The 14052-nt window shown below is 39.7% G+C and overlaps 4 protein-coding genes and 1 long non-coding RNA gene across 5 annotated transcripts in view; 1 reads left to right on the top strand and 4 right to left on the bottom strand.

The window, feature by feature from the left end:
• Window positions 1-14052, bottom strand: part of LOC145435198 (microfibril-associated glycoprotein 4-like) — a 287005-nt gene that overhangs the window by 147517 nt on the left and 125436 nt on the right. The gene's annotated exons all lie outside the window — the stretch shown is intronic.
• The window catches only part of LOC145435222 (ficolin-2-like), a 34327-nt gene that overhangs the window by 3990 nt on the left and 16285 nt on the right, over window positions 1-14052 (bottom strand). The gene's annotated exons all lie outside the window — the stretch shown is intronic.
• LOC145435193 (uncharacterized) overlaps window positions 1-14052 on the top strand; it is a 37548-nt gene that overhangs the window by 18675 nt on the left and 4821 nt on the right. The gene's annotated exons all lie outside the window — the stretch shown is intronic.
• LOC145435242 (uncharacterized) lies at window positions 2945-3493 on the bottom strand. Its single transcript, XM_080312585.1, has 2 exons — window positions 3159-3493; window positions 2945-3095 (listed from the first exon to the last, which is right to left on the bottom strand). Exons 1-2 carry the CDS (start codon window positions 3418-3420, stop codon window positions 2983-2985), a joined length of 375 nt encoding a protein of 124 aa, XP_080168711.1. The 5' UTR covers window positions 3421-3493; the 3' UTR covers window positions 2945-2982.
• LOC145435256 (uncharacterized) lies at window positions 10033-11897 on the bottom strand. Its single transcript, XR_013913764.1, has 2 exons — window positions 11657-11897; window positions 10033-10476 (listed from the first exon to the last, which is right to left on the bottom strand). It is a non-coding gene; the product is annotated as an uncharacterized LOC145435256 (long non-coding RNA).

Here is a 14052-nt window from a genome sequence, read left to right as displayed (position 1 = left end):
GCTTTCGACAGTTCATAAAAATTAAAAACTTGTTCCAACTACTTACTTATTAATTGAGTAGTATTCAAAGATAGCCAATTCCACTATTACTTGAAGTAGTTTTGGTCTGCTTCGAAAAGCACTACTTCTACTCGTACTTTAGTGGAGTTTTTCGTCGCTACTTCTACATACGTTGCTTTCTTCACTACTTTGACCACCTTTGGTATGCAATATGGTGTAATTCGAGTTGGTTAGTAACGAAGTAATTCTACTTTTTCGAAGTAATTTTTCACCACTTGCGGTACTTGCTCGAATAGATCTAATTTCCTGCTACTTCCACTTCGTAATATTTTGTGATCTACTAACTTACTTTTCGTAATTTTCAGTTTGTCAAGTAGAAATATTATATTCCTTCAATTAGAAAGAGGGACTGAGGAATTTCGACGCTGTTTTCACGCAGTGCCAAAAAGAATCCAATTTCCATAGAAATTAAGCAAATCCAAGTTTAAAATCTAGCGCGTGTATTGCCTCTCTTTTCCGGAAATTATATACAGTATATCGCATTTTTACGATGATACGGGGCCTATCACGTCATGCTATGACGTTTTCTGAAACGTGGTGTTCGAGTAAACGAAAAATTAGATTTGCTTCACCATAGCAAAACTATCATTTACATCCCTCCCATGATAAGGTCGAATGCTGATACTATCGAAAATTTATACCTCCTGGAATGCATTAATATGAATCAAGCTCACACAGCTCAATTTGCAGCTTTTGACAGTCCATGAGAACGTACATCACTGTTTTCACAACTACTTACTTACTTGGGTAGATTTCAAGTCAGCCAATTTTACTTCGTCCTGAAGTAGTTTTAGGTTGCTTTTAACAGTACTACTTCTACTACTTCTATTTGTGTAGCTTTCTTGATTACTGTGACCACCTCTGGGTGCAATACTGACATAATATCACTTTCTCTATCTTATTATTGACGTAAATACCATAAATATCTATCTTTGTTCGATAGTTACTGCCACAACACACCAAGAAAACATGTTTCGGATAAATGTTGATTTGTATATATATTTTTGGTGGATTATTGATGACTTTGGTATATTGTAAAGAAAATAATTCCCAAATTCTTTCCACATCGGGCCAAAGTCAGTTTTCTCAAACCCAGTATTAGTAGTTTTGAACTGCTTCGAAAACCAATACTTCTTACTCGTTTTCGAGTAGAATGTTAACTCGATATTGTGCCTAGCTATTATGTAAGAAAGTACTTGTGTCCTGGCAGACTTATTCTGATTGCGTAATCGGCTCATTTCATCTCAGCGTTCCCGGTACAATCGCAACCGGTCAACTAGATGACGTGTTATTCAGTAACGATATCTGTGATGTTCAACCACGCCTATTACCAGAGGTGGTCAGTAACGAAGTGCTTCTACTTTTTCGAAGTACTCAAGTAGTTTTCCTCTACTTTTGGTACTTACTCAAGTAGATCTCATTTTCGCTACTTCTACTTCTACTTCGTAATATTTTGTGATCTACTTACATACTTTTCGCTATTTTCAGTTTGTCAAGTAGAAGTAGTTTAATCCACCGATCAGCAAGATAGCCTGAGGAATTTCGGGGCTGTCTTCACGAAATATCAACATTTAATTTTCATAAAAGTTGAGTAAAGCCCAAAATTTCCGTCGCACCTCGCGCTCAGTGGATACGGAGTAACCATTATGGTTTCACGAAAGTATCGGTGAATATAATTTAGGTAGCGGGTTGACGTGGTTCCGTTCACACCGGATTGTCGCCCTTCGCCCATATGAAATATTCCATCACAGTATATATGGCTCATCATAACGTTTGAAAGTGATGTTTCGCAATCTAGCATTTGCTTATCTATCGTAATCTAGCAGTCCATGGCGTGTCCTAATCTGGAAAAGTGGACTCCGACTTTTTCTTTAGTTTTGAGAGATGTTTTAGCACCACTTTCGAAACTTTCTGGACAAAAGACATGAAATACATTTTCCGCTTTTAGAAGTAGTATATATTTTTCACTTTCAATTCCCAGTATCATGTACTTTGAGTTCTAATTAATATCAGCTCTTTTGTCTGGATAACATACATGAAGTACAAAAGCAAGTGTAGCAATGCCTTTAATTTCCGGAGATAAAGCTACACAATCTGGCATTTTTACTATCCACCATATTTTTTATTAAAGTTTGCTAATCGCGCAAAGTGTTTAAATCGTATCCTATACAACTTCTCCGTGTTGCTCTTCGGCTTAACTACGGGCCTTGTAGTATGGGGGAATTCGCCATAACTTGATATTTTCTAAAACGTGCTGTTGGATTAGACAGAGGATTAGTATCACATTTCCATATCAATACCATTATTTTCATCCAATGATGCGGATGAATGCTTATGCTGTCAAAAATTGAATACCTCCTGGTATGCATCAATATGAATCAAGCTCGGCACCTTTCGCATAGCTTAATTTCCACATTTTTACAATCCATGCGAACGAATTACGATCGTTTACAGAACTGCTTACTTACTTGAGTAGATTTAAAGTTGGTCAATTCTACTTCTACTTCAAGTAGCTTTGAGCTGCTTATAGAAGAAGTACTTCTACTCGTACTTGAGTAGATTTTTTCGTCGCTACTTCTACTTTTACTTGAGTAGCTTTCTGACTACTTTGACCACCTCTGCCTATTACTTTTGACGTGCTGCTCATCCTGTCAGCCATGCTGTGTGGCTAGGTGCTATTCATGAGCTAGATCCGGTAGCAAAAGTTATATGTAACAAGTCATACCCAACCAATGATCTCCTTGCACATCGCCAAATCCATTCACGTAATCACCCCAACTTCTGTAGAAATCAACGTCTCCATTCATTCTTCGCTGGAAAACCTTTTATGACACCAAACATATATCTCATTTTTCTACTAAAATCTCGCATTCAACTCACGGTCCAGTTTCCACCTTCGTCAGTTACGTCACAGAATACGTCCTAGTATCCAATTGCAGGTATGTACGATTTGAAGACACCGCCAGAGTCATTAAGTGCTATTGCTGATTCCAATTTGGCTCCATCGCAACGTCTCCAATTAAACAATTGAAGAGCTAGAAACCATAGAATTCGATTCGTAAACCACACTCGACGAATGACCGCGATGGGCATCTCACCTTGCTCGATTTTTCTGTCCATGATTTGCTGGACCAGCGTCATGTTAACGATCCCTTGAGGGCCCCTTTGGCCGCGAATTCCACGGGGGCCAGCTTTACCCACCCTAATACTGCCCACCGTGACCAAATCCGTGTTTTCACACCATTGCTGGCACTGGTTGCAGACAATTCCCTTGAAATGCGAGAGTCGATCGTTTGTTGCCCACGTTGGCGATGTGTTGAAGGCAAACAAAAATAGCAAGAAAGGAACAAAGATCTCCATCTAATGTTACGCTAAAGTTCAGAAGGTAAAAGTTAAAAATTGTCCGGAAACTTCTTATTGAGCAACTACAAAATTGTACCCAAAACGCGTGAAGGGCCACTTTTTCATTTAGTTAGGTCTCACGGGCCGCAAAATTACAATACAAAATTACAATTACAGCTTCCGGCAGCTTCCTAAATACTCAGAAATTATGTAGTGTGGTGTTTCAAGCTGTTTGAAGGAATCTTATTTCGGCACTTTTGCAGCTTTTCCTTATTTTTTATGCAACTTTCGATTTTTCAATTTGAGGTTCTTTCTGATTTGACGTATATTCAGGCTAGACTGCCAAAAATTATATTTTCACTGGATCATTTTTCAGGCTCTTGATTTTGTTGAAGTCGCCAACATTGAGTTTTGCTACAGTGCATTGCACACGAATCGATTCTAGTATCTCATACCCTAATAATTTCAACGAACTTGTCCATTAATGCAACATTTTAGTGCAACTTTTGTGAAAAATAAATGCAACTTTTTACTGCGACTTTTGTAAAAAATAAATGCAACTTTCCACGGAGTTGACTGCAACAAAAACTTGCCCTAATGATCACTTCATAATCATTTTGTATGATCAGCCACAGCCTATGTCCGACAACACTTAGCAGCGTATCATTTTACTGGGTTTACTGGGTCAAATCTGCCGTGAGTTATTTTAAGGTCGTTTCAAAATGTTCGTCTGCCTGTGACGAGCGTAAAGCAAATTTATTTACATTCATTTTATGATTTGGTTAAGATTAGCGAAAAAGTTGCTTTGCCTAATATAGTGTCTCCTGTGACAAAAATGCTATTCACGATTCCTTCCTGGAAATTTTGTAACCTATCTTTCCAGACCAATACTGTAGGTTATTTCGCTCAAACCACGTATCCATGCACATTGCAGAATTACCGTCTTCCTCATTATTATCATCAAACCCTACATCCTTGTTGCAATCAATGGCTACCGTGCCTCTTTCGCGTGACATGGGGTTACCTGGGTTCTGTCTTGGTTTAGGGAATGAAACATGAAAGGCGCGTTCATATCTAATACGAGAACCCATCCAGATTTAAATTCAACATCAGGCTCGTCAGGTCAATTTTGCCGTCCAAAATTCATTATGAGATTTGTAAGATCATAATGTCGTCAAAATGCGTGCACCTTAGCATGCTATACTGTTGACATGACTTCGCTGTTATTGTAAATGAGGACATGTTCTCTATATTGGGAAAGGTCTGACGCACGTGATATCAAATTGGGGCCCATTATTTTTTTCTGGGGGTCGCATTTGTAGTGTACCACTGTCTACTCAGATTGCAAGGACGTGACGACTATTCGGTGCCGATTATTTCGACGGGACATATCAATACCGGAAATTTTTAGCCAACCAGCGATGGTCAATTTCGGCCAAGGTTTTAAGGCCGCCGATTATCTTGGCCCTGCACTTTGCCCAGCCGTATGTTGGCCAAAACTTCCTGTCTTCATGTGTCCCGGCGCAGAACGGGGTTGGCCTCGATACCTGTGTCCCCACGGTGTTTTACAGAGAAACCAATGTAGGACAAATCTGATCATGAATTCAAACCAATTTGTGTAATACACATGTCGGCATATTTTCATGATCAAGCCATATTGTAGTAACGGCATTTTCAAGGGTCTCGCTTATTGGCTATGGTAGGCCCACCCGGCACAGTGAGCTCGGATATGTACACTAGGGTTGTCCATAATTTGGAAAATATTAAAAATTATCCGTATCTATGTCTCGTTCTATAGATTATTGATAAAAAAACGTCAATGAGCCTGCAATAAGCTCACAGGAAAGTCGTTAAGATTTGTCTAAATGCGTTTGAAAGTAGTTGCATGTTGAGTGGGCATGCCAGCGACCATAGAACGGTGAGAAGACTAGTAATCACGAAATCACGGCGCTTGATTAGCAAATCAGCTAGGCTTAAATGATTACCACGCTCGTATCAATTTTTCACGGCGCAGTTTCTGGTAATCAGAATTAATTCTGCAATCCGTCTTCAGGATTGAACCATATGATATCTACAAATCGTCTGCTACCATAGCGTGGCAATGCTGTGTTGAAATGGACAAAGAAACGTTCAAGCGTGTGCAATACAATTAATCGCCAACATCATTAGCCCCGTTCAGGCTCGCAGTCTAAATAAATTATTGGGATTGGAGTGAATACGTGGCACTTGCGGATTGGGGAGTATACGTCTTGACATTGCCACAGTGATGCTGCGTATGATATACGTACGATATGGGTAAATCAATAGAGGAAAGAGTAAGATCGGAGGCTATGCGCCTCTAACATTCAAGCAATACTGTTATGCGTCGAAATGCATTTTTGGATAGCTTCTTGCAGGCACATTGATGATTATATCAATAATCTACATAACTAGCCTTTACAACGCGGCATTTTGCAGTATTTGGACAACCCCACTAAACACTCATTCGTAGCTGCTGTATATTTTGAGTACGAAATTACAAACTTTCTTCGCGAGGATTCACTCTATACTAATGCTTTAAATGTCTCAAAACTACAACACAAGAACTTGGTAAAAGTTGCTTGCACGCGTATTTTCTTCTGCTGTGCTAATCCCAAAAAATCTCGGGATTGAGGAAAAGTAATTCCGGGCAAATGTCGATTCTGAGATTAAAAATGATCGCGAATGTGCGATGCTACCTCGTTTATTAGAACGCTTTTCAACAAACTCGGCTTTATATAAGCACAGATTGCACAATTCTCTTGTCTTTATTCGTATCATCTAGGTATGAAATTGTTGTTGAGACAGTGGAATAACTCAGGGTTCGAAAATATTTTCGCCGGCAGCCAATATCGCGTGTCTGTGCATGACCGTGACCGTACATGGTTCGAACGTTCGCTAAAAACATTATTATTCTGCGTAACGGCGTCTGGAGATCGCTGAGTTCACGAAACAAAAACAACTACGTATTGATTTCGTATCGAAGTCGATGCCAAGTGTGTTGTGAATCTTGAGTTGACCACAGGCAAGTGTCGCGTATAGCGTCCACAGCAACGCAGTAGAGAAGCCTATATATAGTGTTCGTATTCCCTGCCCTATGATCAGACTATATCCACTTTACTCGGACCGCAGTATAGACGTAATTTTTCGCATCAGTCCCAGGCCTTCCTTTAGTGTGTAATTACGACACCTTTGCTTAGCACCTAAATTATGAATGCGAATCAAAATTGTTTGTCACGGTCGCTACTTTAGCGCACAATTTTACTCAAGCTCACATCCGCACGGAAGACTATAAGTGTGAAAGTTATTTTTAACGTTCTTCCTTTTTATTCTTTATTTGTAGGCCATCAATATCAGACGCGCACTTGGTACTAGTGGAGTAACTGGTGCATATGCTCGGCGGTGGCCAAAGTAGTCAGCGTAGCTACTCGCAGTAGAAGTAGGAGTATTGCGGTAAATTTCTATACTGAAGTGGCTTACATGCAAGAGTAGCGATTTCCAAATCCTGTAAAAATCCTTTAAATCGAGGTAGAAAATGAAAGATCTAAAATATACCCCATAAAGTAGATTTTTTGCATTGGTGCAAAACGTTTAGCAGTTATTTGGAAGCGACTTACTTTCTAAATTGAAAAATGTATATTCGTGACTGGCACAAACGGACGAATCACGCTATAAATTAGTAAAATCTCCGGAATGTTATTCAATTTCCTTCGTAAAAGTTGGAAATGACAATTTTCGTATGACTTAAAACATTGTGAAACTGACGTATCTTGTGCCTCGCATGCTGCGTGTTTTTAATGACTCATTTTGATGTTTTTGGTTTCTCGGCAAATGCTCGAGTAGTTTGTTTTGATGTTCTAGCATTCTTCAGATCTGATATAGTCGGGTAGGGTTACTATATTTTGAAAATATGAAAAGAGGACACTTTTTCCAAATTTCTTCATGGAAAATCCTGAAAATATGCTAAATTTTTTCCACTACGTGATCGGTTGACTAAAAAAAAAGGTCAACTTTCCGGCCCAGCTCCCGAAATACCCGTCGGAGCGTTGATTTACTGTATTTCAGTCGAATTCGGCCCTGTATTTAACCAACAGTCTGAAAAAAAGCGAAAGAATTCCTGATACAAAATTGCTCATGTCCAGCAATTTAGAGTCAACTAGGCCGTCAGCCAGTCTTTTCTGTCTTGCTGGCACATCTATTTTGTGCATATGCTAGCTGCATGCTAGCTGTCTCACAAGGGATGACCACAAGTACTCGAATACAATTCGATAACCAAGTCAAATAGTGTAGTGACGAAAATATGTGTCTTTGCACCAGATACCGGGACTTCTATTATATTTTATCGGCAAATGATATAGTTTCAATAGTTTATTCCCTCGGCACCAAAAACATGTTACATAAGGCTACAAATATTCATGGCCATAGGCGCCGACTTACGAGGTTACGAGGCCACCTCGTACAAAATGCACAAACGCCCAGGTGATTTGTGACGAATGATTAGTAATCGGGCGAATCGACGCGACCTCGTCAGTGACGGCTCGATTTCGATACGCGCGTGTGCCAGGCGCAAAGCCAGGGGGTTTCGGGATCGCCTCCTTTTGAAACGCGAGACCACGTCAAACGACCATTCCAACTCTAATATTCAGTTGCAACTCAATAATTGTAATATCAGTGTTCCGCGCAGCCGATTTACGAGAAGAGTGTTGTCAATTAGCGAGAGAGTCTGTGATGATCTCCCGCTGAGATGGTCGCGAAATTAGGTCATTCATTTCCGTGCGCTCGGCAATCGTCACTGGCCTGATTTATCACGTCTCGAACAAGCCTGACTCAGCTGGCTTGGACAATCGCATCTGCCGTAGGCCCCGCTTACACTATAACTTCGATCGCCTGCGCAATCGAATCTGCATTAGCGGCTTTGGCCTGGTGTGCACGAAATCATCGCTGGCATGCACAATAGACACTTACGTGACCTTTGACACGAACCAATCAGGTTGCAGCAGGATGTAAACAAAGAACAAGCCCGGGCAAGCTTACTATGAGCTCTTATGGAAAAAGGTTGAAAAATGAAGGTTTTAAGCAAGATTACGTTGAATTGGGGATGATTGGCCTTAATGAATAGTAATAGCGTAGAGCTAGTATGTGGTTGCAGCTTTTAATCTAGGATGAACATGAATGGTGGCAAGTACGCACCAGCGTGCTGTGTCCAAATGCACGGGTTTTTGACAACTTTTCTGATTAAGCGACGATTGTTGTATACTATACTATAGGATTGTGGTAATGCATATTTTGACGATTTCATAGGCTCCAGGTCTCGAGCAAAATTTTCAAGCATATCTCATGTTCAGAAATATATATACTATAAAATATAGCTGCTGCCACACATCACAATTTTTGTGTATTGATTATGAAACTTGAAAGCTATGGAGATTCTATCGAATTTATGGATTTGAGTGGAACAGCATCTTCTTCTAACACCGCGGAGAAAGCTACGAAGTATTTCATGGAGCGCTATGCACACGATTTAGGGATAAAGATTGAGGAGACAATCCACTCTTTTTAGAAGCAATATTCTAGTGAACAGCCAATGTTATGGCAACTTGCGGAAAAGTGAGATAACACACTCCATGGAAATACACGTTCTCGGAAAATCCATTATTGATTCGTCTTGCACTTGTAAGACAGGGTAAGTAAGGAAAAAGACATTTTTTCAGAGACTCCTTCAATAGATATTTTAACCATGATTTATTTTCATATTAGGTTCTGATATATGCTCTCATGCATATGCATTGATTAAGGCAATCCAGCACCTGAAGCTAAAAGGACTACATTGTGATTTGCATCAGCATCAGTGAGCTCCATCGTGATTGACAAGCAATCTCTCCACCGTACTCGCAACCGATCAACTCCTGCCTCAAGGTAGATTTTGGTGTATCTGGTGTCTTCAGTTTTATAACATTCCATCAAACACAAATAATCCTACAACATTTTCATCTGGAGAATTGTTCATTCAACAAATTGGGCATCTAAATGAGCTTCAATAATGCACACCACTGGAATATCTAGACATGCACTGTTGGTACAGACTGACCATGGCACCGCGCAATTACGATCCGTAGCATGCTATTAGGCATTACGATATTGACAATGGAACTGAATTTGCACAATTGCCGAATATGTTGCGTCATTCATTTTTAATTTTCAATCTTGAATTAGAGTATGCAATTAGTCCATATATATTTGGTTAGTTGTGATACACAATGCTGCATAGTATGACACCAGACAAAATTTTATACTCCTTGATTCTTCCGATCAGCTGTTCAATATGAATACGTTCTCTCGCCATCTTTCTCGTTGTGGAACAGTCTGGCTCAGGCATTTGAAGGTGTGTAAATCACGTGCAGGAATATTTAAATCTAGATTCAATTTCTTGATTTCAGACTCAATGGTGAATCCCTTTTCTGCCATGATAGCATTGCCTGACTCACCATAGCTGAACTCCATCATTTTCTTACATTTCTTGTCGAATCCACATATTTAACTAATATTTCGATCTTAAATGCTCCCTGTAAATAGTTCCTGCACAAAAGTAAGTGTACCACAATCCATCAATCCTTTCAAAGTTGTATGTGATTTATTGACAGTCAATAATCATTCTAGATTTGAGAAATCATGAATGAATGCAAATGGTGCATTTTTAAGAACCACATATCTACATGGCCAAATCGCGATTTAATGAAGCAGTTACATATGGCTGACCCAATGGTTAAATACTATGCTTACAGCAATACTATAAATTTGACGTCAGTAGGATAAGTCGGGCAATTCGGAAAGAATTTAATGTAGTCTAGCATAAAATTTCAGCTTCTCCGCATCTTTTGACATTATGATGCTCCTCTGAGAACTGAACTTCACTAGCAATAATTGTCCGCCAATTTGTAATTTTCCTGGACGAGTTTACTGTTTTGTGCTTCTATACTTCTTCCAGAAATTTGATTTTCTTGCGTTTTATCCATCGACTTCCTCTTTCTGCAGCTTCATAAAAGATATCCATCAAGCCTGCACAAAATATATAATATGTTTATTTTACAGAGCAATACTGCTGTGCAGGCACCTATCAAGGCGTACTCGTCCGACTCGTACAACGTATCACCGCTACCAATTTCAACTATTCGTCTCATTATTGAATATATTGTTTTCAACAATTTCAATACATTACACACCATCAAGCAGCAAAACTGGAGTGGAATAAAACGAGACACACACCAAGTCGATTGTGGCATCAAGTGTGACTGCATTTCAGATTGGACTCATTTTGAAACACAGAATTGTTTCATCTAGATCAGTGGTTCCCAACCTTTTTGACCTATCGCCCCCTTTTCAAGGTCAATACCGATCATCGCCATCAAATTTTGTGTACCGAAAATTGGGCATACAAACCTGTAATCACCGGCGGGTTGACTAAAAAAAAGGGTCAAATTTTCGGCTCGATGTCTAATTTGACACACTTTTGTAACTAAATTTCCGTGGGTTGACTAAAAGAAAATAAAAAATAAAAAAATGTCAGCCGTTTTGACGCGTCATCGCCCCCCCCGAATCGCCCCCTTCGCTATTTTCGCCCCCCTAGACCGCCAAATCGCCCATGTTGGGAACCACTGATCTAGATTCTAGATTATGTCACGATTCAATATTTTTGGTACAATAATAGATATGTCATTTTCTTAATAAAATGAGAATTCAGATGACTACAAGAAAGTCCACATGCCTTTATCCAGATTTTACATTCTTCCATGCATGTCATTGGCTCTGGAAAAGGTAAAAGCGCACACCAGGAACGGTCTGGGTAGCCATCTCCATGTTACGCAGGCTATTAGCACAGTATTTATCCTGATAGATACAATACACGAGCTACAACAAAAAATGACGATTTCAGCCGGGAACAGATCATGTTGCCTAACATATATCATATTAATATGATCATTGAATATTCAGACAAGTGTCCAGTGTAACAGTAATTTGCTAGATAATGATACAGACTGTAGACTACTATATACAAATGTCGATTCCATAAATAGAACGCATATATAACGCCACATAATGGATACCACACATATCCTGACTCAATATTCCTCTAATACATTCTATTCGCTACGACAATCCTATAGTATACGACTAAGGATAATACAGCAATAGTTGCTTCATCCGAAAAGTTGTCAGAAATTCATTCATTTGGACATACCATGCTGATGCGTGCTTGCCATCATTCATGCTTATTGTAGGTTATAACACTGCATATACATACTAGCTCTACGTTATTACCATTCACCAAACCCAGCTATTCCCAATTCAATGTAATTTTGCTAAAAACCTATATTTTTCAACCCTTTTCCATAAGAGCTCATAGTAAGCTTGCCCGGGCTTGTTCTTTGTTTACATCCTACTGCAACCTGATTGGTTCGTGTCAAAGGTCACGTAAGTGTCTATTACATCTGCAATAGGCCTGCTTCGAAAGATATCGTTGCAGGCCCAACTATCGTATCTCGGGCCTAGCAATCCTTGGCTCCTATCTCTCGCTGGTTTGGATTGGACACAACGCGGTCGAGTAAACACTGATTAGTGAAGTGATTGTTAATATGTGATTTAGAGCGACATCGCGTGACTGAATAATATCGAATAGCTGCAAAAAATATTTCAACGTGCTTGATTGATTTCCGCTAATAATAAACGTAACGATCAGAAGATGTATATCAAGGCTTGAGTTCCAAAAGACGAGAAAGGTTCGAACCACCTGAAATCGTTGTGGTCAGGTTGCACGTTCTGATTTGCGAGAACTATCGCCGAGGCTGCGTGATACGCGCGCGTATTTAATTATATTCACCGGAGATCGGGGACTCGCTAATTGACAGCACTTTCGGACTTATCCCAGAACCCCTCGCCCGATCAGGCGCCCAAATAGACGTTATGCTTTTCTAAAATCTAAATTATGTGCGCCCCTATTTGTTGACAGAACAATTCTTGCGCTTGCTATAGCTTTGTGATAGTCTTGGTAATCGCAGCGCGAAATTGGACAGTGTGTTCGTGTATGCCTGCAAATTGGAATTCATTTCTACGCACATTCGATCTCTAGCAAGACTTTGCCAGTGACATTAATCGGGAAATACAGCTTGAATGCCGATATAATCAGAAAACAATTGCCGCGAGGAAACTCAATACGGTGTCCAGCTTATAACTCATTCGCGGCGATACCGATTAGAATATACGCTTTCTCGTTTTCCATCATCTATATTTCTAGTTTTCTGCTTGATGTATATTCGTACTCTGGAATTGCCGCACAATGTCATTTTCCTTTCGTTATTAACGTGCAGTAGGCCATGCGATTATGGGTGGCACAAATTCTGAATTTATTCGATTCGTTTGAACGGGGAACCATCTTTAATCCAATAAACTTGATAGCTGGACGTACTGGTATCGAGAACAACAATATCGAATTTTAAACTATTGTACATTGGGTAGACAGTGAATTTCCATTGATAAGTTCGCGACGTACGCCCGGAAGCTGAATTGAATCTAGCCCACAATCGTTACATTATATAGGGATAGGACCTTACATTTTTTTCCTATATCTATTTACGGCATATACACCGATGTACTCCAAAAATGATTAGCGAAGACGCGAGGGAAAATCGGGAAATGCACCAATGCCGCCAAAATAGCTGTTTTAATCTACAAAAAATTGCCGCAATACGAGCTACTCAACGCGAAGCCACAAACAGAGACAATTACTGATTGGTTGCGCGATTTCGCCTTTGTAATCATCATTGTCTGCTTGAAACCTCGTGTTCGAGAGATGTCGTGTTTTACTTGCGAACTTGCCAGGCCACTGCGTAGTATAATTTCGTTATTCACGCGGCGCATTGCACATTAATGCAACTCCGAATTTTCAGTGACGTAAATTCTGTTTTTTGTTCGGTGCATTTGAACGGGAGCCGTCCATATTCCGTCGGACGGACTGGTAGCGCAGATACACTTTTGAATGATCGTACCGTTTTAAGATTCCATTCAATAACTTGACTGTATGGTTTGATATTAATGAGTGTGGGGCCGGTATTAAAACGTCGCATGAACGGTTTAGCGCTACACGCACACGGCATGTGATAAAGTGCGTTCTAGTACGACGATGACGTCATCGCTATGGAATGATTATCACGTCACACGACTCCGCCACCTCGTAAAAAAAAAAAAAAAAAAAAAAAGTCGGCGCCTATGATGCCAACATAACCATTTGATTCTTGAGATGGACTTTGGTAACAGTTGAATATAGGGATAACTTGAGATTAGTAAACAGCATATTTAGCAAGGCGACCTGGTCAGTGGACAACCACATTTCATTAGATACCACGAGTTGAACAAATTATTCATCTATCGTGTTGTAATTGGTATCATTTTTCCATTTGCAACATTGAATTGAAACAAACCCTAACTAGGTCTTTGAAGATGTTATCAGAAGTTATGTGTTCCCTTGGTATTACTGGTGTTTTGTCACATTGTTTGCGCATTTCTACGTTATGCCCGTTCATGCAACAATATTTTCTAGATAATAAATAGATAGGCCTAATCCAACATCTTACTTGACAC

Source organism: Botryllus schlosseri, chromosome 3 (genome assembly GCF_051294905.1).
Source record: "Botryllus schlosseri isolate E-star chromosome 3, Bs_hap1, whole genome shotgun sequence".
NCBI classification, from domain to species: Eukaryota; Metazoa; Chordata; class Ascidiacea; order Stolidobranchia; family Styelidae; genus Botryllus; species Botryllus schlosseri.
The sequence above is the reverse complement of the archived record's forward strand: the minus strand, read 5'-3'. Positions and strand labels throughout refer to the sequence as shown.

What these genes read in the sequence shown, in the direction of transcription:
- LOC145435242 (XM_080312585.1), bottom strand. Translation starts at nt 3,420, where the DNA reads ATGGAGATCTTTGTTCCTTTCTTGCTATTTTTGTTTGCCTTCAACACA. An exon ending in GGACAGAAAAATCGAGCAAG is followed by an intron (nt 3,096 to 3,158) that starts GTGAGATGCCCA and finishes TATGGTTTCTAG; the next exon opens with CTCTTCAATTGTTTAATTGG.